Source organism: Thunnus maccoyii, chromosome 20, assembly GCF_910596095.1.
Source record: "Thunnus maccoyii chromosome 20, fThuMac1.1, whole genome shotgun sequence".
NCBI classification, from domain to species: Eukaryota; Metazoa; Chordata; class Actinopteri; order Scombriformes; family Scombridae; genus Thunnus; species Thunnus maccoyii.
In genome coordinates, this window is record NC_056552.1 from 13,915,645 (window position 1) to 13,942,198 (window position 26,554).

Below are 26,554 nucleotides of genomic sequence, written 5' to 3' on the forward strand. Positions count from 1 at the left end.
GGAAAATGGATAAAATGTTGAAAAATTCAAATTCCGTTGTGCTGTAGAAAAAAGATAAATTGAATTTATATAAATGTTTATATATTAAGAAAGTAGAGGCACTAGTAATTGGAAAAAATGGCTCAGACCCCAGAGGGTTAAAGGCGCCTTTAGTGAAATAAATTTAATTTAAATTATGACGCACATGAAGCATTTGAATTAAATGTCACTCAACCTTCCCCTCCACCGAGGAGACAGAAAATGACGGCAGATGAAAACATCAGATCTGTGTAGACCGATGAGGAGACTGTAACATTCCTCAAATTAATACATGAAACAAAGGTAAATGCCATATTTCCATCATGTTTTCCATCATTTAAGGTTTGACTTTAATTGAATCTCCTAATGACTATAGTGGATGGAAAGGCACACTAATTAGAATCTACTTTTTTCTAAAAATTTGGTTAAAACTTGAAACACAGTTACACATCAGTTAAGTGTTGCCATATTATTCAACTGTTAAATAACATGAAATTGCAGTACAGAAATGCTATAAAGATACGTGTGTTTGCAGTGTCCCAATTACAGACTGAGTCTACCAGAGAGCAGAAAGGCTGAAAAATGTCAAGCTCAGAGCATATCTTTGTTCTTTAACAACCAATTTAAGGTTTCCTTTTCAAAATATTTGAATATGTTATGTGCATATGTTAAGAAATAAATATGTTTTGCCTGATTTTTTTGTAACTCTCAAATATCATTGTTTGGGCTCTAGTAGGACCTTCCATGAAATGTATAGAATAGTGTTTCTTACCACACACTGAGCAGTATCCACTGTTAGGTTTGACACCAGTTTTTGAGCCTAGAAGGAAGAAAAAAGTCAGAGAAACATTAACTTTCATTCTCTTTTAATTGGGTTTCCCTATCTTTCAAGATCATAGACTGGCTGATGGTGGTGCAAAAATGCTATGAGATATACAACAGCCGGCTTCTCTGACAATATTATTCATTTAGCCAGTCTTGAAGAAATTGTCTTGGCCTGGAAGTTGGAACTGCAGTTAAGGGAGGGGCCGGGCATAGTCTTCAAAGTATGACAAGGTCAAGCAAAACCATTACTGCATCAAGCCTAACTCCCACTGCCACAGTTGTGAAGCAAAAATACTCACAGCAACAAAATTATGATAATACTTTCAGTTCACACCAATTCCCATAGTTTAGACCTGCAGGGACCTCTTTGTATAATCATCCTCCTCAAGCAAGATGCGTAAGATTTGAGTGTATGTTTGTGTAAAAGTTTGTCTGCGGTCTTGTTTGTGCCAGCTTAAGGTTATGACAGTTCAATACATTGAAACTCTTTTCCAGACTGCTTTAAACCTTTTTAGCCACACATAAAAATACCCACACGCATTTGCACATAGCCACACACAAACAAATACACAGTCGCAGATATAGAGATGGAGTACAGCAAATGGTAAAGTGACTCTATAGTAGTTTGGGAACATAATAAACACTCCATGCATTGGTTCTTAAGTAGAAAGAAGGCTAAGAAGCAGGATTCGGGAGAAGAATGATTAATTGCTCTATAGGAGGTCTTTCCTCCTGGAGGATGTTTTTACTGGTGATAAATCATATTATCGCTATTAAAAGCCAATATGATAAATTGTCACACTTAAAGTATGTGATATTATCTCATTTAAAAATATAGCCCCATAGTATTTATCAGAGGAGAATAGCAGAGGTCTGAAATGTGTTTGTGAAGCCAAAAAGTTCCAAAGGAGCTCGAGTGCCTACAGCATAAGCAAATTTAAGCAAAACATGTAGTGTATGATGTAAAATGTCAAAATCAGCACACTTAATTGATTTCCTACAATTGCATTTGATATTTTAAAAGTAATTTGCATATCATTATCTGTGACCATTATGGAAATTTACACGGCATTTATTTCAGTTAGAGAAATTTTTGTAAATGAAATATCTAAGATTTGTACGCCCATGCACATGGTTAGACACATGTTGGATTAAATGAGTGAGATCAAATATTGGTCTGCAATGGAAAATGGCTATTGTTGTAAAACTTCAATTTTTGATGAGAGTTTCCTAGTAATTACTAGGGATGGGAATTGAGAACTGGTTCCAGTTGAGAATCAGTTCCAAATTGTCCAATCCATCGAAATGGTATGCCTCTGAGCTTATCATTTCCTCTTATTGATGCCCAGGCATGTGATGTTGGAATGAAAAAGGCAGAACTAAACTGCGAGGGCAGTGCAGCCTCTGGACTCTCTACAGCTCACATACGTAGTTATCTTTGGGTATCTTGTAATCTTTAAAAAGGCAGTGGTTGCAAAAATTTTTTGATTTAATGAGCAAATAATTACCTTTGCCAGATGAACGTGAGAACGTAAAAAATTAGCAGGGCAGAGCAGCGATCAGAAGTAACAAATGAGACCAGCTGACCAACACACACAGTGGAGCACTCCTCCTCCCCCTCATTTTGTCATTCTCATACAGACAGGAGACTGCATGATGCTTTCAAACAGTTAATTCATTAATTAATGCAGTTAACTTTTGGCTGCAGACCATTTCTTTCATCTACCAGTTATGTTTCATATATTCATCAGCATGCAAGGTCATTGATAAACAGCAGAGATAATAAAATAGTTGCGTTGACACTGAAACCCTGTGTAGCCCTACTTTTTTTCCACACAGAAAATTTATCAGGAATCAATAAAGAATCTGACCAATAAGCAGAATTGATAATGGCATTGGTATCAATAAAATCTTAACAATTCATATGCAACCATTTTAAATGAGTACTTTATGTTCAGTGGCAACATTCAACGCCAGTGCAGGAGGTAGTGTGAACTAGGCAGCAATCAACATGTCTATTATTTAACCATTGTTGTAACAGAGCTAACAGGGAAATACATAAACAAATCTCAGTCTTTCCCTACCCTTATCCAACTAGTATTGGGGGACAAAACATTTGGTACATCCTTCCAATGACACTGTGTCCCTGTGCACACACAGACAGTCACAGACAAACTACCCCTGTGGGCCATTTCTGATGTTACTGTGGCAACCAATTAGCTTTGACATGACAGCTTTGGAAACTCTGACTCCACACTGACGTCTCATCTTTCTGCCCAGGAGGGGGGATTCTGTGCATGCCATCATAAAACCATCCCTGATCCATCAAGGTGACAGAGCCAGACGCCTGACACTCAGACAGAAGCTCTGGATACCTGATGTTTAGGTCAAAATGGATTCAGGCACTCTCTCTCAGAAGTTTTAAAAGATTTCTCATCACTCCATAGTCAACAAGGCAGAAATGTATCCAGACATTTGTTTTTGTGTGGAAAGATTTTGTTCATTATTTTTCCTGAAAAACTGCTTGGTAGAAGTAAATAAACAGCTTGGTAGAAGTGTTTTCTTTTAGTTTTGACAAGCAGCAGTGCTGCCATAAACAACTACTGTATTGAGATAAGAGGTTATTATGAAAATTGAAACTAATTGCCTCTCCATGTAGCAGTGCCCTTTTGTTTCAGAGAGGAATTCCTCAGCAGGCCAATAAAGTTTCTCAGTTAATGAGATCAGTGGAGGTATAAACCGACTGTCATCCCTCTGAGTCAGATAGAATGTAATTGGCTAGCTCCATTATTTGAAGATTTATAACACTGAAAACTTTATATTGTCTGTAAGCATGTGTAAACTATGCAGACAAATAAAATATCCTATAATAAGCAGACCACGATGTGGCATTAGAGTGTTGCTTGTTTGGTTATATTGAGGCATAATGGGTTAAAATGAACAATTTGTGGACCTATTATGCTCATTTAAGCTATGTATTCTTATTTTTGGACTCCACTAGGGTAGTTTTGGATGATTCACAGTTCAAAAAACTCCTTTTTTATCTTATACTGGCCCTTCATGCTGCCTTTAGTTCAGCCACTGTCTCTTAACAGGCAGTCTTAGCTTCTGTCTCTTTAAGGCCCCTCTCCCGATGAGCCCTCTCTGTCCTGATTGGCTAGCTTTCCGGAAGCCTGCCAAGGGGCAGCCGTATCAGAGTCATGTTAAGTTACCGCCAATGAAAACCCCATGTTTTACTGCTTCAAATTAAAAGCTTTTAAATGATTTATGAATGAATTTACAGGAAATCACCGAATTAGCCGAGATTTGTTAGTGACACTAAAAACTGGAACAACAAGATATGGAGCTATTTGGAGCTCCTTGTTCAGTGGATTGGTTAGAAATAATGCCGGGAGGAATAGTACAGTGTACAAGGAATAGTGATGATGATGTTTGATGAGGAGCTGCGATGACCAGCACACCTCCAACAAGTTAGTCTAGTGATACCAGACATTGGAGATCTCTGCCTACTGAAGTCTGGGGATTTCTTAATACATAGTAGTTGCTTGAACGGTGGCAAGAATAGTCGCTAACAAACCTACGCCACTAACATTTGTCAAGGACACACCTTACCGAAAATGTTACTCTCTCCCCATTCTCCTCTGTAGCAATGCAGGGTTTTTTTTTAAACTCTGTAATTGTTTCCACCCAGTTTTAACAACAAAACCTAGGAGATAGTCCTCAGTCTCTATGAGTGAAACATTAAGAGACTGACCTATGAGTCTACCAACAGGTAAACAACTTATTTTACTTTGCCCTGCTGTGTAATGGAAAAACACTCACAGCATGCCAGCCCAACTCGAGTCATGGCTCGGCGTGACTACTCTGAAAACAATATCTTGACAACTGCATCTGCAGAAACACTTACAGAAACACACTCTACTTTTAAAAACTCACCTGTAAGGTCCCACAGATGTGATATAGTGAGTCAGTATCAAGATCCAATTTGGTCATGTCCGTCAGTGTGTCCAGTGCGTTACTGTTTCGCTCTTTACCCCTCCGAGTGACGCTAGGCTCGAGTACAGTAGGCTGAATTGGGGGTTGGGGTTGCCAAACTCCAACATCAGTACCGTTGCCAAATGCCTGGATGGCGTTACCTGCAGGGATATAGTGTATTCATTGGTGGCATTATTGATCCTGTTCACATGCAGAATCTATGCTTTATTAGACAATAAGTAATAAATAATGTAAATTGACAGGAGTAATTAGCACAAGTGAGAAAATACTTAATGTAAATATGTGAAAATATGCATCAAATGTCATGACTAAGATTAAATTGAATGTTTGAATTTCATTTAATGAGTATTATCAACTAGACTGCCCTCTAAGGCCTCGTATTTAAAAATACAGGCTGCATAACCAACAAGTTAGCAGGTGCCTTCCATAACTGCCTTGGGAAAAAGTGCAAGTGGCATGGCCCAAAACATTTTGTTCATGTCCAACTAAAAGCTTCTTATAATTGATACTTTAGATAATTGTTCAGAAAAAGAAATGACTTGACCTTTCTCAAGAGCATTTTTAAAAGCAGTGTGTGCCTTTAATAGCAATGATTCACAAAGCTGTACAAAAATGTACTTCATAATAATTTATGCAGTGTAATTTACTCATTAAGCACAATCTAAGATATTTTTCCATGAGCAAAAATGTGGTTTTATATTGATCAAGAAGATTTCTTGATCTATTCCTAATCATAGTAAAATCCATTATTGTCAAGGCAATTTAGTATACTGCAATTCAAAAAAAAAAAAAAAAACTTCCTCTAGTAAACCACAATATGTTCTTCATTGGAGTTTGATCATAAAAATGCCCCTCATTACATATGAGTGAAGTAACAAAAGACATGCTTAAGAGATTGTTGCTTAAGTGTCAAATTCAGAGAAATTGCACCATCACATAAAATTCCTGTTTCAAGCCATTATCCCCCATTCGACTATCTCAAAAAGCCAGGATGGCTGAATATGGGAACTCACGAAGGCATCGATTGTTGGTGAAAAACTCAGCAAATTTATCACAGTCTGTCTTGCTGTTCCCACTACTGCTGCAGTCACACCATGGTGACAGGCTAATACCAAGAGATCGCACGTAATTGGGTGTCATCACTGTACCTGCAGAACACAAGAGAAGAAAACTAGTAACCCATCACACCAAATTAATTTTACTCTTTCATTCACTGTGCACTGAAGTTTTAATCTTCAGTTCAACCATTCAGGACAAGCATATACCCCTTTTACAAAGATTTCAGAACTAAACATGAATTGCAAGGTACCTCTTTATGGAGCAGTGTTACTGTATGATGCTTGACTATTATTCTGTTTCACAAAGGCTTCAACCTTTTTATAGGGCTCTATTGAACTAAAAGAGTGGAGCCCAATGACTCTACTCTCAGCCTTTACACTGTCACAACAACCTGCTGAATTGTGATTATACTGTAAGCTCACTTCACCTCACTGACTTGTAATTATGTGTGGCCAGTGGTCTTGCCTCTTCAACAACATGTACATTATTCATAGAAATGCTGATGTCAACAAAGGTGGCAAACTGTAGCTCTGAAGAGTGTATTCGGGACTGCTGGTGCTTACCACCAGTAAGGCATGGCAATCTGCATACCACTGCAGTTACACTATCTCAGAAGCTACATCTTTGTTGCTGAGGCATTTAAACACAGCCGATCGAGAGTCAACCGTGGTGACCAAGCTGGGGCACATTGTACTTCAATGAGCACAAAGTAAAATGAAACCATTCTTTGCTATGGTGTCATCTCGACTGAATAAAACTGTCCTTTTTCAGGGAGCATAGGGTTGATTATGCTCATACTTATTAGCTATGGAAGTACATGCAAATTTCTGTTTGCAGAGACAGAGATGAGTGGTTAAGCCAGGGGGGCCCCATTAGAGGGTGTAACCTGTGTGAAGTAGGATGTGAATGGTGTAGATTAAAATGTCTGCCTGTTGAGTTTGCAATTGGTCACTGTTCAAATCTCATTACTAAAACTCAGTGGGACATCATTTTTCCTTTCTGCATAATGAAACTTGCTGATGGAAGACAGAACAAAGGAAAACAAGTACTATTTCTACACAATGCTGTGGTGTATGAACTGTGATGATTTACACCCTACATATTGACTATGCCTTAATCTCTTCTGTGGAAAATACAGGAGTAGTCAGTAGACTATAAATAGACTGCTAAACAGCTTGCAACATTGCATGTTTACATTAATTGACAACTATTTAGATAACTGATTAATCATTTTATTAATTGTTTAAGCAAAAATGTCAAAAAGTCCCTGTTTCTAGCTTCTACAATGTGAATATTTGCTATTAAATCTGTTTGTTGTAAATTCACTATTTTAGGGCTTTTGGACTGTTCAGATAAAACCAGACATCATAAAACACCTTGAATTTATTGTGAAAATAATGTACAGAAAAATAATCAATAATATAAATAGTTGTTAATTGCAGCCCTACTTTCACAGCTGGCTGGAGGTTATTTATATGCTGCACAGTAGGGTAATAAAGGAAATTTACAGCTTAAAGACTGATTGACAAACTGTCAAAATACTGTATGTTTATGATCTATAAAAACTGCCATGAACTTGGTTATGTATGCCTTGTGTGCTACTTCTATTAGGAAATCTTATTTTCTCTCTCTGCTGCATCTGAATAGATTTCATCTGTTGTAAAGCAAAGATTCAGTTAAAAAGAAAATCCAATGCCGTAACTTTGAATATTATTGTATATAACCGTCTCCAGAATCAGTCTTCCAGATTCTTCAGTGTGATGATTTGTTGCTTTACTGTGTTTGATATCACTGTAAATTGAAAACCTTTGAGGTTTGGACTGCTGGTTGGACCAAGTAAGCTATTTTAAGGTATCACCTTGGGATGGGCTAGTATATAAAATAGTTAATTAAAATGGTAATAAACTGATTAATTGATAAAGAGTTCAGCTTGTTTGCTCCTGCAGGCCACAGGTCACCACATGAGCAGCGCCCAGTCTTACCTTTCATAAATCATTAAAGCACCTTCATAATTACAAAAAACAACTGTACAAAACCTTCAGGTAGAGGTTTTAGAAACAATGCGATAAAATAGGAGAACATAAGTCAACTGGGCATTATACATACATGACGAGTATAAGTTTACGTACAGCTTAAGGTTCAGTAACAAGCAGAGTTATAACTAACTAAATTCATTGTTAAAATACTTTAAATAACTTACCAATAAGTCCTGAGTAAGAAAGCAGACAGTCAGCATAGTTCTCCCTCAGACAGCCTGATATGGAGCGAGCCTCTGGCTGACAGTTGCTAATAAAGTCTGCCAGTCTTGATCTATAAACAATAGAGATACAAATAACAGATGCTAATTTCCTGAAGCTGGTATTAGATATCGAGCTTATACTGGGTGAGGTGCTTCATAGGCAATAAATCCTTTACTGATTTCAAGCCAGTCTTAACTAGCATGATTAAAAATCTGTTTTCAGTGAAACGGTTTAGTTGTGCTGCAGTGAAAACTATTAAAGAAACAGTTGAGTTGTGCTGCCGTGGAAACTTACTGAAACAGTTCTGCTGCAGTGGATGAGGTAAACAACTTTTCTGTTTCTTGCAAGGAGTCAGGACACCTGCTGACAGCTGTTTTAAGCTGATTTATGGTCTAACTGTATATAAAGTAGTTTAAACTAGCTCCACTTCCAACAGCTACAACAGTAACATGCTGCTTACACACTGATGCTTCAATATTAATAATCTAATGATGTCATATTAATAATATATCAGTCAGAGGGACCAAACCACTACTTTAACTTTCATGCTTTTTAACTACATTTTTCTCTCTCAGAACTGGTTCTTATGACGTGCTGTCTGACCACGTCAAAAATCAAATGTTTTTATCGTTGTTCTGAAAGGCTTCACTCAAAGGTGGAGTGAAAAGCTGACTGCTGCAGAGAGGGGAGGGTGGCGGGTAAACACGGTATCATTTTACTATGGAAATAACAGCGTATTTTAATAATAGTGTTGCACTCAGTCAGTGTTATGGGTCTCTAGTTTGTCATTCTGACAGCAGCGACACTACAGGGTAACCAAGCTACCTTGGCTGTGCTGGCTAGCATCATGGATGTATAAAGAGAACTGGATACAGGAAGAGCACCAGGCTTTGAAGCAAATTTGACATAGCGGCCAAACCGTGTAATTACAACGTCACGTGATGCACACTGGCCCAAAAAGACTTTTTCCCATAGACTTACATTGTGAAAGAGATGTCTGTAAATCAGCGGATAAATTTTTCTGAGCGTCACAACCCCCGCGAAATGACTTGTCTCACTATCAGAATTAAATCTATTCGGTCCGATCACATTTCAAAAGCCTAGAAGAGCCGCATGATTGAATTGTTTTATCCCCATTCAAGTTAGCCGGAGGGCTAAACCGGAAGTAGCCGACTCGGCCAGTGAAAGTCACTAGTGCGCATGCTCTATGGGTCGCACAATGCGGAAGATTCGGGTACTTTCATACCGGGAAGTCGATTTTTTTTTTTTGGCTTAATGCGCCTCTGAGCAACTTTCATAGGAATGAACGGGGCCCCGCCTCCGACGCTTTATCCAGTTCTCTTTATACATCCATGGCTAGCATACACCCATGAGCTTGTTACAGCTAAGTGGTGTGCTGCCAAAATGTTCCTGGTGGAACGTGAATTACTATTTTGATAGTAATTGTTTGGGTCACATAGTATAAAATTTGTGTCTAATATGGTTTTTCCACAAGAAAAGTTAAATTATTTGTTTAACACTGGAGGCTTTAAGTTCTCACATCACACTTGTGTAAGTTGAATATTGGACCAGCATTGGCTTCCAAAGTATATGTGATGTCACAAATCATGCTTGTAGGCTCCTCCCTTAAAATCTGATTTTCATTTAGCACAGAGAAAGTTTCCACCGCAGATGAATGTGAAAACAACTTTATAGTGTCAAATTCTGCACATATACATCATTCTGTACAGTAAATCTCAAACATTCAATTGTAGGAACAAGAAGAAAAACATTTAAGTAATCACCCTTTGATAATAGAAATGAATTAAACTGACTCAGGCTTGCAATCTTCTGTCCATTAACATTACCACTGTTCAGTTTTCACCTTGTTGTTAAGACTATAACAATAGTTATCTTCTCTTAAATCCATCTGAATTACTCCTGAAATGCTCTCTGTAGGTTATGGTTGCCTCTTAGAAACTAGATGCCTTGGGTTTTCAATGCATAGAAATAAGGACAGGCAAAGTAAATGGTCAGTTACATTAACAACCAAATGAAAAATCTTGGTTGTGAAATTATGCTTTCTATAATAACTACACAGTACTATAAAGAACATTCAATTGTGCATTTGAAGAAAAGTATGTTGGAAAAAAAGGTGACCTCAAGGATTCCTCTGTGCCCTCTTACCTGCAGATATAGTTGGTCTTGCATGTGTTCTGAAGCGACAGACAGTTAGGTTTATCTTTATCCTCATAGGAGCAGACTGGTACAATGGTTTGTCTTCGGCGTTCTGCGCATGCTGTCTGATCCCCCGATGGACAGGAACAAAATAGCATCCCATAGCTGTATTTAGTTGGAACCTTAATTTTGGGAAGAAAAGGACAAAAAGAGCACATGTTGATGCAGGTAGTGTTGTGACCTGTAGGACAAAAAACTTTCCATTCTTTCCAGGTATCCATTGATGTCACCAAAGCTAAGATTTTCTCTCAGAAAACACGTGGCATTTTCAACTTTTAATGCAGCCTCCTCCTGTATATAGTTAAATGGTGGCAAAATTTGAACATAGGGACCTCCGATCCACTATGGCTGCAACCCAACATGAACAGTAGCTTTTAGTGATGTATTAAGTGCCATGCTAAGTAACTAAAGAGACTTTTAATGAGGAGTTGGATAGAAAGCCAGCTTAATGTGAAAATCAATTTAAAACTGAGCTTTCCATAAGCACCGGCTGCCAGCCAAACAGCTGACTACTCATTTAAGTCCAGCCGGCTACTTTATTATATTCATTTTTGATTCTAGTAAAATAGTTTTGATTGACAAGTTGTGATACGCTATGCGTGTACATTTACAACCACTAGCCTCTGCTTCAAAACAATGTGAGCATGATGTGTTGTGTCCTGCTATAGAGAGCGGAGAGTTGTCTTCACTGTTTGTCAAATATTATCAAAGTAATTGATGACAAAAGACATTAAGAATTGCATTGACTGCACAGACAGGGGACATCCTTATTACCTACTTTGGAAAACGCTGGTGGCAGCAACTTGATGACTGCGCAGTAAGTATTAAAAAGTCCACTGAAAGGGTTGCATTTTCCATATACACCACACAGACGTTTATTGGCTTAATGAATGAATAAATTATCTTTATTTACATTGTGCTTTTTACAGCAGAACCATCTCTAAGATGCATTGCAGACACACACAGAAACAGGCAATGTTGTCAAAGTAACAGGCCTGTGTCATATGAGGAGAATGACAGAGGCCTATGTCTCAGCCTTACACCGTAATTTTACAGTTTAAAATGTAGAACGTTTTTGTATTTTTTGTCATTGACCAATTATGCAAACTAATGTCAGATGTGCCAAATCATGTTTTAAAAATAAAATATGATGTAGTGGAACTTCCTGCAGTAATATATGTGATCAAGTATAAATGTTTTTCCACATCATTAAAGAAGAAAATTGTTGGTCAGTTCATCAAGTATATTAGAATGAATACATTACTAATCAAAGTTTTGAATTGGTTTTAATTTTAATTGTTGTGAAGAATATTTCAATTTAGAACTGATACTTCGTAAATGGAAATGTGTAATGTTGATCATTTTACTGTTGCATGTGATTTAGTTTCGATCCCAGATAATTTGCTACATGAATTAGACAAACGTGTTTTTGTTTTATAGAGTAGGTAGAGGAACCAGACAGTAACATTAGAAGCATGAAGGTCCTGAGCCGACCCAGACAGGTCCACAGAGCCAGGCAGATTAAAGAACATTGTCCCTACATCAAGAGCCCTCTCGCTGTTGAGAGTATTTTCTAGAAGCAATGAAGAGTAAGACTTTCCACTCATCTTACACCTGGTCAGGTGTGTGCTCTGCCCTTTCAAATACTGAGGAATCCAGAATTAAGGAAGGGAAAGACAAGACCAGCTTCAAACATGGTTGGCTCTCTAAAAAGGACATTTCTTACTCAGAGGAGACAATAAGAAGCTAAGCAGGGCACTTTTTGAGCTGGGCAGGGATTTGGATGATAGAGAAGATGAAAATGAATAGTTGAGTTGATTCAGTAGAATCACCTGATTCTACTGAATCAACTGAGTCAAGTGATTCACATGTTTTGTTATTTTAGAGTTATTTTTGGCAGAGGTTTATTTTATAATTTAATTTAAAACCAATACATAGGCTAGATAAGACATGTCCCCCCTTAAAATAACTTTATTCTCAAAGAATAAGACTGTATTTATGTTTCTAGTAAAACAATAAATTAACCATCACTGTGTCATGTCTTGATAAACCTAACAGTGAAGGTGTCAATAAATAATAAAAACTAATAAATATGGTCTAATGATTCTTAATTAAAAAGTTCTGATCAGTCAGGAATAGGTGTGGTTTTAAATATTAATAGCTGTTTGCAGAGTGTGTGGGCTAAAATGCACAAGAAGCCTAATTCTCCTTTACAATACTTCACTACATGTTTACAATCAGGTATGTAAACTCATTAAAATATGCAATAATTGAGATCAGTGTATATGATGGAATAGTGGCAGTAGAATGTGCCAGAGGCCACAAGATTTGGGATTTAGGGTCAAAATTTTTCTCCAGGGGCGCTTTTTCCCACTGGCTGGCTGCTCCATATCCTTGTAGAATTGCATCTAGAAAAGCATTTGACACCTGTTTTGGGCGTTGGTTGGAGTGCCAACTACAAAATCAAACGAACAGAAAAAGAGCTGCAGATCGCTCCCAAGAATAACATGCTTAATTACCTTGTCAAAGAACTGTCGTAGGGCTTTGTGGCATTTGCGCTTGTTGCAGACCTCAGAAGCAGACACCCTGCTAGTACAGGGGTTGATGTAAGCCGAGCGGTATTTCTTACATGTGTCGTTCAGATTACAGGCCTTGGCAGCATTCAGACAGTTGTTCTCCTTCGTGGATGCAGGCTCAACTGACAGAGAGGGGAGACACATAAATTCATATTCCACATTTTAGAATTACTGCTTCACTTGTTGGTTACATTGCTGTTTAATCATCAATGATTATCAATACTTCAAACAATGAACAAAGAAGAAAGAAAAAAAAAAAGTCATATGGGATGTACACTCATAATTCTTATTTCCATCATCATTTCCACTACAGTACGCATGTGTCCCTAATTTTTTTTCAAGTAAGGTATTATTTTGCATCTATTTTATTTAAATATTTTACCTGAGAAATTAAACATCTCCATTTCAATCCATAGTCCTCAGGAAAATTCAAAGTACCTCGTAGGATGAGGGGATCTTACTGTATATAGTATGAATATGGAAGGTAAAATAAAAGCTATTACGTCAATATTGACATTAATTATCCAAGTTAGCATCCTTCCCAGAGCTGTTGCCAAACCAAAGTTGTCATAATGTTGCTTAGGTATCTTTCAAGTATTTAAAACTGTATATCGTTGTTGTTTTACAATTTTACACCAAAACTACATCATTTACTGCAAGAAACTGCGAAAGACACCCAGCTGTATGAGAGCTTCAAGCCTTGTTAAACTAAATCATGCTTGTATTTGCAAACACATTATACAAAAAGCATGGACAGAGAAATCTTTTACAGGGTATTCATTATAAATCATTGCACCAATTTGTTGCTCGAGTTGCTCCATTTTTGCAATTGCTTTGTTACATACTTGTTTGGACTCTGGCTAAATGGTGTACCCCTAGGTTGTTATCAGATTCCCCTGTCAGACATATTAACAATAGACAGCCACACTGCACAGTCATTCCAAGGTGACATTTGGGCAAAAGCTTAAACCCTTATTTTACCAAAAAGTACCCTACTCTTAGTGGTATCTCCCATTTTGTGTTTGTGTGATTGCTGCTGTTTCTCTCATCTCATCCATGTAGCTCGAGGGTAATTTTGTTGTCCTCGGAAAACAGAAATGTGTGCCTTTTAAGATACACACACCTGCTCAGACACAATGCATTTTCCCCTGCCTTCAGTTACATGAAGTCATACTGCCTATCTTTGCTTCCATCCCACTATGCCTCTCCTTCAACCCAAGCTAAAGCCCTATGTGGCCAACATCATCACTCTCCCATTTCATTTTTCTCATTTGTTGTAGTTAAATTCCTTCCTGCCCGACTGACTTTGCACAGTAACACAAACTGTATCCTCAGCTTCTGCACGGAAGAATGAATTCTGTAATTCTGCCTTTTGAGGTGGAATTGAAGCTCACTGCACTCTTTCATGCACCACAGAATGAACCATGATTAAATCCGAATACATTCTTGAACCTTGGGTTAATCACATATTAGAAAACCCATTACTTATAGCTGACAAGTGCCTAGAGATGTGGGATGTGATCCTTTAGTGGCTGTTTGTAGCTCTTGGGCCGTAGGTGTGACAGTTTTACCTCAATTACTGTTACCCAGAGGGGGAAACACTTACCTTAGTTGTATTAAAAACACACTTTTTAAAAAAGTTCTTACTTTGAGAAGTTAGATTAAAATATGGTTCTGTGTGTATATGTGTGTGTTTGTGTTCATGTAGCGCAAGGGCTCGAGCTAAGTGTGAGTAAGAAGGTGAAGCTGTAGGTCACAGTGTGAATTCATATAGATATAACACCCCACAGCAGGAAAAAACCTTTCCAATCAGGAGCATTTCTGCATTTAATAAGCTAATTTTGAGGTCATATTTTCTCTGTTTCCAGAGTAATTCCACTGCACACCATATTTTATTGTCCGTAAGAAAACATTCAAGTTAATGGAGAATCATGACGTTGATATTGTGAATTTCAGCCATAACTTTGTTTGAATCTCCCACAAGAGCACATGAAGAGCATTATTTTCATCAGAAATGATTGCTGCAACAAGGTTTTGTACTAAGTCATACAGTATGTCATTACCAATGAGCTCTATAAACAGGGCAACGGATAAAATGGTGAAGATTGTTTTTTATTAGTTGTCTACAGTTCGTTCTATGCTCCTTGTGCCATTTAATTGTGTGCTGCAGTGTGATTTTAATCATAAAAAAACAATCTTTGCTTAGTTTTGTAATCCTCTTACTGTCTCAATGTCTCTATTGTCACATTTCACCGTAAAAGGCAATGATATGTTAAATGTACTGTATTCATATCTTTCACACGAAAAGTCCATCAACAACAAAGGGGATTTGTGAGCACGCTTAAAACTGGATTCTTACAATACTGTTGTAACATATTATTGAAAAATACATTTTGTACGCATGTATTCTTAGACTATACATTCATTAATTTCACTAAGCATTGTTCTAGGTCCTTGTATCATTTGTCTATTGACCTTGCAGTGCAACAAGAACTCCTAAATGTCCGCCTAAAATAAAACATCCTATCTTGTTAAAAGGCTGTCTTAAGAAAAAAAAAAAATATAAATCTCACTTAGCCTTCTTAAGTTTCACCCCCTGAGCAAGGCCAACATGTTGCCATTGATGTAGACCAAATGACAAGCCAATGGAGCAAACACTGGAACCTGACCCTTTGACCCCTCATAGGTTGATACAAAATACCTTCTGACAGACTGCCAGTCAGGTAGAGTTAAACTAGGAATTTCAAAGTAGAGGTTAATTATGGTGTCCTGGGGGGGCTGTCTTCACTAATACAGTGAATGTGAGAATATGAGAACCAAAAGTCTCTATTGTACAGCTGCCAAAATGTCCATTTGACACATTTCTGAAATGCAATTACAAAAACACCTTTTCAGAGATGTTCTTATACATCTGTGAGCTCAAGCATAAGTGTGTGACCCCCAAAACAAACCTCAAGAGCCTGCTGGCACATGAAAATGGTTTTAATAAGGTCCAGTTAAGCATTCCCTAAAACATAGTCTTTGAAATGTTTAGTCTCATATCTTCCCTTTCTGTAACATTTTCTCCAAGTATGAATAAGCCACCCTTTTTTATGCAGATAATACATAATTTCATGCAGCTCTCAGCGCGGCTAAAAAATCCTGAGTTTAGTTTCTCAGAGGTCAAAGCTGAATGGAAACACTTGCTTTCAATACCTGATTCTACTTCATTCACTAGTCCAAATACTCCAACCAATAATTGTATTACAGAGCCTCCATTTGCAATCCGGATAATACTTCAAAATCAAACTCCTTCACAAAGTATCGCTGCTTTACTTAATCCTTCTTAACCTAACTGTCCATTTAGTGGAACTCTTTGTCATCTCCCGTAATGGAAAGAAAACAGCAGTGGTCACAGCCTTCTCCTTCATGGCACCCTGCCTTCAGGCATCCTGCCAACATCACTAAATCCATGCCAGTGTCTCTGTATTTATGACCAGACCCAAGACCCATTTATTAAGTGCACCCATGTAATTAGCAAAATCTCACTTAGTTCCTACTGCACCAGCTATTCCTTCCCTTTATATAATCCCCTGCTCAGTCATTCAGCCTGTTTTCATTCAGAAAGAGTGCAAAGCCCTCAGCATTGCAGATATCTGCTATATTCAGTATGATTATGATATAAGCTCATAAGGATGATATTGTTGGACTGTGAGACTCATGTGGACCATGAGGACTCAGTACGTGTTCACCAAATTATATGTTGGGAATGAAAGTGATATGTCTCTTGTGGATATGACTCACTGGTTTTGGAAATGACGTTAAGTAAGAAGACTGAACATATGGCGCCACTGTCACTGTGGGATAGTGGAGGGAAATCAAGTGCAAGGGCACAACATTGTGGTTGCACCTGTCCATGCAATGAGTGAGTCAGATATGGAGGGAACCAGTCACACTTCTGCTTTCTGTTTTCAAGAAATCTGTTTTATATTCAGATTCAACTTGGCTAATTAGAAGTGCTGTCCATTTATTGTCTCATCAGCAGCAGTTGCCAAAGAATACCGTAGGGGACTTAATTCCTTCCCTTCACTTGATCTTCCTACGTCAAGCATTAGTTGTTAAAACCATGAGCTTACTGTATATTTACATATTTATTGTACATGTCAATGTGGGATATGTAAGAAAAGCCTGGGGCACTGCGATGATTTTAAGTTTTGTGTATGTCACTGTCAGCGTATGGGTATATGTGCAGGGTGCTTTGCATGTAGATGATGCATGTTTCTATACAACAGTATGCACACAAAACTGTAATAATGCGTACACAGATTTGTCTGAACGTGTGTTTGTGTACATGTATGTTTGCGTGTGTGGGTGTAGGGTGTGGTTAGCTCACATCAAATAATTCCATGCCTGACTGAAAACATTATCCCGTGTCACCTGTAGCCTACAGCGTTTTATTTTCTTATCTAAAAGCCATGATTAGCCATTGCCTGCATCACTTGCGTATCCACTTGGCTCCCTGCACACAGCTTGTCATGGCTAAGCCATCAGGTACACTCATCTTGGTGAGGAATGTCTATTCTCCAAGCTGCTTTACAGAGCTGCCATCATTCAATAACACTCATATGTGTCAGAGTGGCAAAGAACATTGAGGAGAGTGTGTTAGTCAGTATGTGAATGACGTGCATGTGTGTGTGTGTGTTCTCGGCTTTGATGACTGATAATGTCTCTGATAGTACTTGCTCATTGACATTCTTGGCATGATGCATGTTATCAAGTATTATTTTTGATTTGCATGATGTGGCAAAGTGTCAAAACTTGGTGGCAAAGTAAAATAAAGTAAAATAACATTCCCCTGGGTATGTTACACTTCAACATTTTAAAGGGGATGTATCATGCATGTTTCCAGGTCTATATTTTTATTCTGAGGCTTCACTGGTATAGCCTATCTTTGCATGATTTACATTTCAAAAAACTATGTAACCACTTATACTGGCTCTGTATGCAGCCCCTCAGTTCAGCCAGTCTGAAACAGGCTATTTTCGCTCCTGTCTCTTTAAGGCCGTCCTCCCGATGAGCCCACTCTGTTCTGATTGGCCAGTTTCTGGGAGCTGTGGCTTGGCCCACTTCCAGTTACTTGGGAGGCTAGGTTAATACACAGTAGCAGTAAGATTCCCCTTCTTGTTTGCACTCTTTACTTGAAATGGAAACTTCTCAAATACATCTGTACATGGAACAACCTTATCAACAAAGGACATGTGCGAACAATCTGACATCATCATGAGGAGGAAGTAGAGGTAACATTGCAAAAAACGTTCACCTCAAGTTTTGGAACATGTTTAAAATAGACATCTGGCATCACAACAGTATAAAAATAACAGAAAATCACAAAAAGTATGATATGTCCCCTTTTAAATCATGTGCCCGCAACACAACTGAATACTTACAATATGTTTTACCATGCTAAATAATTCAGGCTAGAATATGGCTGGACCTTTTATTGGTATAAATCACCAATCATCTATAGTTTTAAGCATATCAGTCTTATGACTATAGTGGCTAAACTGATTAAAGACACGAGGCAGGTTGGAGGTGTCCCTTCAAACATCTTAGATTACTTTTTATTGCACAGATTTTGGTGTTATTGTGTCCTCCTCTGTGCTTTATGCAGTGTACAGATATCTCATGTTAAACAATCAGGCTTTCTGTTACAATGAAAACTAAGTATGCTTGTTTTTTGTTTCTTTCACTTCATGCCTAAGTTTGAATATTTGATTACACAGCATATAAGTGAACTTCTAATCCACAACTTGAGTCTGTTATTGGGATTTGAGCTCCATCTTGTTAATTCAGTTGGAATAAATTGTGTTATTCTGCGGTTACAGAGGGGCAGAACGAAAACAAAGGAGAAGCGTGTGAAAGGAAATGCCTTTGGATGATTCGCTGATACGTCTTGTGTAAAAAGGATCAACAGATTTAAAACGTTTCTTCTGCTGATGGCCATGTTTGCTCATATATTATGCACAGTTCACAGGCATGCTGGGCCAGCGGCAGAGGACAAACACTACTGAGGATTAATCTGTTGCTTCAGGCTACTAGACCCACTCAATTATTCTTGAGATCTGCACTTTGCAATGGAAAACCATCGTGCTAAGCTTCATCTCTTGTTCACAGACTCGATTGTCAGTAAGACTGTTGATGAGCTATGAGGATAGATGCTAGGCTCAGTGGTATGACCAGTACTAGTGAAAATCCCTCCCTGTGATTGGCTGCTTACTTGTTAATTGAGGAACTGGCTTGAGGGTTTTTTTTTTTAAACCTTTGCTCATTCTCATGTACAGTATGTGATACGCCAAAAATCTTGTTGGAAAGAAATCTGTGTTTATACCACTGGTGTCAGACTTTTTATGGAAATACAGAATCAGTTCATCTTGTCTTCAAAAGTATCGTACTTATAATGAGTTGGGAATGTGATCGTACAAGCAGATATGCCCTGCAGTAATACTTGCTTTTCTCAACTCTCTCTGTGGGATTGCAAAGAAGCTGCATCCGGAATCACCACCACAAAGTTGTCTTACACTCATTGTTCTTTGGAATTTTACTTATTGATGCCCTCAAGTACACCAGTAGATTATTTTTACAGACATAAACATGGTGTGTTGTACAGAAGCTCTCTTTTTCTCTTGTTAAGGGCAGTTATTTGGTCCCATCATTCCCCCAGTCTGCACAACACCATTGTGTTACATCTCTGAAAGCCACTTATTCATCTATTTATAAGTGACACAGCATTTAATTTCAGCCTTTCCAGGAGACTACAGTCTAGCAATTGCTTGCTTGGAGGTCATGCCTTTCAATTTGAATGGATACTGTGATAAATACATCATAAGTCAAGCTTTGTGCAGAACCGGGAAAAGAAAAGTGAATTAATGAAGGTAGTACTCAAAACTCATTGCAAATATACAATTTGTGGTGTCTTTGATTGTTGTTTCTAAATAAAGAGTTTTAGGCAAAAGGAAGGTGTCTTATAAAATATATGCTTAAACATATTTAGATTAAAATTGGATAAAATGTGTATAATAGGTATCTGTTTTCAGCCATTATACCATAGTAAGCATCATGTCTTAGTAGTTGACCCTTGGGATGCAGTATGGATCATTCTACGCTGGCTCACATGTGCATTATTTTACCCTGCGGATCGCCTCAGGCCCGGCTTAGTTGCAGACAGGAATGAGGTCACTTATGGCAAATGGATTCCTGATATCTAACCCATTAAGTGATTTATTTTTTTCTTAGACTGCCTTTGGCTGTTTACCCAGCGCTATATATTAAACTGGCTACAGAGCTCCAGCTCTACCTCTGCATCCCGATTTATCTTGCTCACATACTCTCATACTGATTTCTTACACAGTAATAGCACCTGATAATGATAAAAAAAAAAAAACACAAGTTAAGCTGCCGTGTCTTCCATATTCTTAGTTACTGACTTTGATAGAAGAGCACATTAGCAGATCAGATTTTTAAATATGGCTTATCAAGATTTAAACATTTGATCAGGTGGATTCCTCTGATTTTTTGGGGGGGTCATCTTAGCAACATCAAACTAATGATTTTGTATTTTAAGCAGCTTTTTCTTCTCTGCCTTTTAATAATCTCTGTTTTGTTGTTTGTTTTATTGCTAGTCCCATTATCTGAAAGCCTCACAAATCCTAACCACTTTTTCTGTTTCAATTTATTTTCTTTCAATTCTCCTTAGTCTCGGATTGCCAGACCTATCTGTCTGCACTACATTTGCACAACTCCAGAGCAAATTCCAAGAAGTGATTCTTTACTCTGCTGGAACAGTACAACTCTTTTGTATATGTTTGAAACACAGTTAACCATTATGTCATTGCATGTGGAGCAGAGCCACTGTGATACACTATGTGGATTCAATCAAAGCGAGAGCCAGAGAGAGAGAGAGAGTACGAGAGGGAGCAAGAGAATCAAATGACCATTTTTTTTCACTGAAATGGTAGTTGGCCAGTGCAGCAGGCGCCCTCCTCCAGCCAGAAAGTCCAACATTGAAGGGTGCCAGAGAGTGCTGCACTTGTCACAGACACAGCTCTTGTTCTGTCAGAGCCATAGAACGCAGACAGATGGTTAATTGCTCCTCTGTGCATGTGTGTGTGATCTCAGCAGATCTAAATACGGGCCTGTCTAGGTGTATGTTTCCAAATCCACCTGCACTCCCATTGACATTTGAGCACATACAGAGCATACAGAAAGTTTTCGGACCCTTTCAAGTTTTCCACATTTTGTTGAATCTGAATCTGAAACAATGACGAACCAAAATCACTCCAGGACTTTCACAGACTTTTCCCGTAGCCACTCCTTTGTTTTCTTGGCGGGATGCTTCGGGTCGTTGTCTTGTTGAAATGTAAACTTTCGCCCCAGCACTCTGAGCACTCTGGAAAAGGTTTTCACTCAGGATTGCTCTATATTTTTCTGCATCCATCTTTCCCTCTATCCTGACTTGTCTCCCTGTCCCTGTCATAGAAAAACATCCCCACAGCATGATGCTGCCACCACCATGTTTGACTGTAGGGATGCATTAATGAGGTGATACTCCGTGCCTAGTTTCCTCCACACACGCCATTGGGAATTGTGGCCAAATAGTTCAATCTTCGCTTCATCAGACCAGAGGATTTTGCTTCTCATGGTCTGAGAGTCATTCAGGTGCCTTTTGGCAAACTCCCAGCGGGCTATCATGTGCCTATTAGTGAGAAATGGCTTCCGTCTGGCCACTCTACAATAAAGATTCAAGATTCACAATGTCCCAGAGGGGCTTTACGGACAATAATCCAACAGAAATACATACATCACACACAACACAGCACAAGATCCGTATCTCGTACACTGTCACCACGAATCATGGGAAAAAGAAAGAAAGACGCGATGACATCCTATGTTACAGTTTGTTTAAGAAACCAATAGCAGATGGAACAAAGGACAATCTGTATCTATTAGTGCTACCTTTGGAGAGACTAAACCTCTGCCCTGATGGAAGCATCTGGAATTCAACATGTAGGCGTAAAGGATGTTGAGGGTCCAAAACAATAGTCTGTGCCTTTGAGACAACTCTCAATTCATACAGTTGTTTAAGGTCATTAAGGGTAGCACCAGTAATCTTTTGGCACAGCTTGACAGTTTTCTCCAGTTTGTTCCTATTTTTAAGACTAAAACTGCCAAACTGGCAAATCATAGAACAAGAAAGGACAGACAGATAAAAGAAGAATAAAACATTTTCATCAATGTCATGTCCACATTAAAACTTTGCAACTTCCATAAAAAGAACTACTGGTGATTTGCCCCTTTACGTATAGCATCTGTATTTGCATCAAATTTAAGCTTCTCGTCTAGGACAGTGCCTAAATACTTATATTGTTGCACTGCTGCCAGTGGTTCACCCTTAATCACACATGGTGCAGGGGCAGGGGGAAGGGGCCTCCTCCGAAAATCAATAAAATGATAAAGGCCTGATTGGTGAAGTGCTGCACTGACGGTTGTTCTTCTGTAAGGTTCGCCCATCTCCACAAAGGAACTCTGGATCTCATTCATAGTGACCATTGGGTTCTTGATTACCTGTCTGACTGAGGCCTTTCGTCCTCGATCGCACAGTATGGCTGGGCGGCCAGATCTGGGAAGACTGTTAGTGGTTTCAAACTTCCACTTTAGAGTAATGGAGGCTGCCATGCTCTCGGGCACTTTCAATGCTGCAGAAATGTTCTTGTATCCTTGCCCAGATCTGTACTTGACAAAAACCTGTCTCACAGGTCTACAGACAATTCTCTGGCTCATGGCTTGCTTTTCACTCTGACATACACCATCAACTGTGAGACCTTATATAGATAGGTGTGTGCCTTTCCTAATTATGTCCAGTGAATTCAATTAGGCGCAGATGGACTCCAATCAAGTTGTAGAAGCATCTCAAGGACCACTGACAGAAGTAGGATGCACCAGAGGTCAATTGCGACTGTCATAACAAAGGGTCTGAATACTCATGTAAACTGGATATTTCAGTCTTTTATTTTCAATAAATTAACATAACACTCCAAAAACCTGTTTTTGCTTTGTCATTGTGGAGTATTGAGTGTAGACTGATGAGAAAAAATGAATTCAATCCATTTTAAGATGAGTCTGAATAATAACAAAATGTGGAAAACTTGAAAGGGTCTGAAAATTTTCCGTATGCACTGTATATGGCATTTAGATTCAGCAAGCAACATTTCTGTTAGAGTTTTCCTTTTTTAATGCAGGCATTCAGCCCCCAGCAAGCTAACAACACACTCAAACAGCTCAAACAACACACGTTCAACTCTAAAAGGATGATTAATTCAAACATAAATGCTTCTTCCAGCATTAGTACTGTGACAGTGGAAAAACATGCAGACCTCTCATCATTGCTTTGAGAGCTGAATGTGAAATATAGTAAATTACTCTGCTTTGTGTACGCTGGGTCACAGTGGCAGATAAAAGCTTTTGTGGTGGATAATGGGCGTTGAAAGCTGCAGCCTGAAACCAGACAGCAATAGAAAGGAGTGGTTGTCAAGTAGTGACAGATATGTAGGGGCGATGTGGTGACTTAAGCTGGGTTTAAACACATCTGAGAAGTAATGGCTCTATGTACAATTACTCAACTGTGTAGTGTCCAAACTTAAACCTACAGGAATGTCAAGGATGTAAAAGCAGCATCTTACCAGCTATGATGGGGGCCAGGCGGAAGATATCCGAGAGCCGACTGTTGACTGGTTCATACGGAGAGTATTCCAGTAAATCATTACCTGCATGGGGAAAAAATGATTGTCACCAATGTGTGCTTGAAAGTGTGTATGTGGTGTGGGTGGATGCTATGTGATTCTCTTTAACATAATATCAAGTATACTAAATGGATATTTGGGTAATCCCTGATAATTACTCATAGTGCTTATTTTATCAGTAATATGACGTTTTCATATAATTACACAATAGAAGGTTAACCTTACAGTACTACAGGTTCACTCTGTATCAAGTTATCTTGTCTAACATTGGTTTTACACTGTTTCAGTGAACAAATATGCAATTTGGGAACAGGTTGCATCACTAATTAATTTCGGGCACTACGGGGATTATAAATGACATGCATAGAGCATATTACCAGCTTGACTTTATGGGAGGCTGTTAAATTTGCATGTCCAAGATGTACAGTAAGAAGAGAATGAGTTCAAAGTACTGTACTTGATTACAAATTTGAGGTACTTGTACTTTACATGACTATTCCCATTTTTATGCTCCACTACATTTCTCAGACAAATATTGTACTTTTTACTCCTTTACACTTATCTGACAAATGTCTCAAGTGCTTTGCTGTTACAGCTTATACACACAATATATAATTTTATAAAATATATGCATTTTTAAATTAAACTATACCTATTAAGTGGTAAAATTCGCTCCACCTCGACCAGCTACAACACTGAAATGCTGCTTAATGCACATTAATGCATCAGTGATATTAATCCAGTTTCATAATATGATCTAACAATGACAGCCTGCATAATAAGCACTGTAATTTTATATTTGACATTTTAAGTACATTTTGCTGATGATTATTTCACTACCTTTTCTTTGAGTACAATTTCAAATGCATTACTTTTACTCGTAATGGAGAATTTTTGTACATGGTGGAGCAACTTTCACTCAAGTAAGGGATCTGCATATACTTCTTTCACCACTGAATGTTAGTTATTTTAATTGTGAGCTCATTAATCAATCAACGAATAATCAATAATATTTCCCTGAATCAGTGCATTACCCTGTAAACTCTGAAATATGCTCCAGAAGATCCGGAGACAGTTTTTCTCCTTCTTCATGCCTCTTCTACACCTGCAGTTATACAGCGGGCTCTGCTTCATGGCTTCTATAGCGCTGCGGCACTCGCCCTGCGCCTCGGGACCGGTGACCGCGCTGAAGTTGCTCTCCCTCCCCGCCACGCACTGCCTCATCGTCCGGTACTTTGTGCTGCAGCTGTACTCTTTTAGACATTGCTCACTGGCCTTTACGCAGTCCAGGCGGGCGGGCCGGGAGGCTGAGCCGCTGTCACCCTTCAAGGTGAACACTGAATCTAGGAGTCACAAGAAATCAGTCAGAAACGAGCTGTGTTGTCGGCGTACGCTCATTTTTCGACATTAAACGTCATCTAAGAGTAGTCTGTTTAATTGGAGAGCACAAATAATAGCCTATACTAAATGCACTGAGCATTTAACAAACTTTTTGCGCCTTGAATGTTCACAATCGTGCCAGAACAAATCACACAAATGCACATTGTTTTGCTGCTAGCAGTAAAAGAACAGGTGCATGTTTTAAATTATATCATAGCATGTAGCCTATTATAATTTAGACCTTATAGAAATTCAACAGATGAATATGTCACTTACCCGGGAAGGACAATATAATGACAAAAGTTGTTAAAATCATCGCGCTTGAGGATGTTACGTGTGTTTGGGTTAAAGAGATGTTTCGGGGATTATAATAAAGTGTCAAGAGAACTTGTCAGACTGATCCGCTTTTCTTCCTGTTGCACATCATGTGTTGTGGTGCATCCTGTAGATCCAACACGGAGAATCCAAACTCTGGAGTCCAACAGCTAAAACCACATCGTGCAAACCTGCCGGAGTTTCGGTAAACAAAAGTGAGACTTGCAGAGACGCGCTGACGGCGGAGCATTTCCACTTCACTCTGCTGCCATCAGCTCCTCTCTGTCTGTCCGCCGCTCTGCCAAACACACACACACACACACACACACACACACACGCACACACACACAGATAAACAGACACACGCACAAACACACACAGACAGCGCGGCACAGGAGCTGTCAGTAGGTTTGAGGACAAAACTTTGCAAGCACGACCAAGAAGAGTCAGTGGTTAAAGTGATTGAAACAATTAATATAACTTTAATTGTCCTTCACTGCCCGTCATGGGTTGAAAGCATGTTTAAATTATACATCCCAAAAGCTGGAAAAATAAAAATTACATTCCGCTTGGCAGATGGGGAGACAACAACGCCGTTTGATCCAGACTGCTCTGATGAGAAATCGCGAGGCTCTGGATGTAGCGCGCGAGGGCGTGACGTCATGCGACTGTGCGCACGATAACCTTAATAAATCCATTAACAGCCTCAATTTACATCCAGCTATTATGACGGTGGAAACAAATTGATGGCCAGCGGCGAGCAGGTTGCATCTGTAAGAATATTTCAGCTGGATTGAGCTCACTCATTAAAGGGGACCTGTTATGCTTTTCCTTATTTTCTGTCATATATATAATGTTACAGAGTCAGATATTCATATCAAACGTGGCCAAAGTGTCAAACAATGAGGTATATGTATATAGAAATAATCCCTGTTAGCAAAAAGCTCAGGCTTCAGATTGCTCTGAATGCTCAGTTTCAGGTTTTTCTTCTTTCAGCCCGAACTGATGTCGGCTTGTGACGGATTTCTTTATATGGTCATCTGCACAGTGCGCAAGTTCACTGCTCTGCTCCTCTTCCTCTTCCTCGTCGTGCTGGCACGCTGTAAGTGTTTTCCATTACACAGCACTGCAAAGTAAAATAACAGAGGCTGAA

At 38.7% G+C, this 26,554-nt stretch overlaps 1 protein-coding gene across 2 annotated transcripts in view; it reads right to left on the reverse strand.

The window, feature by feature from the left end:
- Nucleotides 1-26,232, reverse strand: part of gfra1b (gdnf family receptor alpha 1b) — a 28,564-nt gene extending 2,332 nt beyond the window's left edge. The window contains exons 1-10 of one of the 2 annotated variants that reach the window (XM_042396665.1): nt 25,964-26,232; nt 25,363-25,699; nt 24,741-25,049; nt 23,647-23,730; nt 12,875-13,053; nt 10,305-10,477; nt 8,099-8,208; nt 5,853-5,987; nt 4,780-4,979; nt 791-838 (exon numbers count right to left, since the gene is read on the reverse strand). In XM_042396665.1, the coding sequence (XP_042252599.1) occupies nt 791-838; nt 4,780-4,979; nt 5,853-5,987; nt 8,099-8,208; nt 10,305-10,477; nt 12,875-13,053; nt 23,647-23,730; nt 24,741-25,049; nt 25,363-25,402 (1,278 nt within the window). In that variant the 5' untranslated portion in view covers nt 25,403-25,699; nt 25,964-26,232. Of the gene's footprint in view, nt 1-790; nt 839-4,779; nt 4,980-5,852; nt 5,988-8,098; nt 8,209-10,304; nt 10,478-12,874; nt 13,054-23,646; nt 23,731-24,740; nt 25,050-25,362 lie in introns of both variants that reach the window. The other variant, XM_042396663.1, reaches the window with a different exon arrangement.
- Nucleotides 26,233-26,554: the final 322 nt, after the last annotated feature.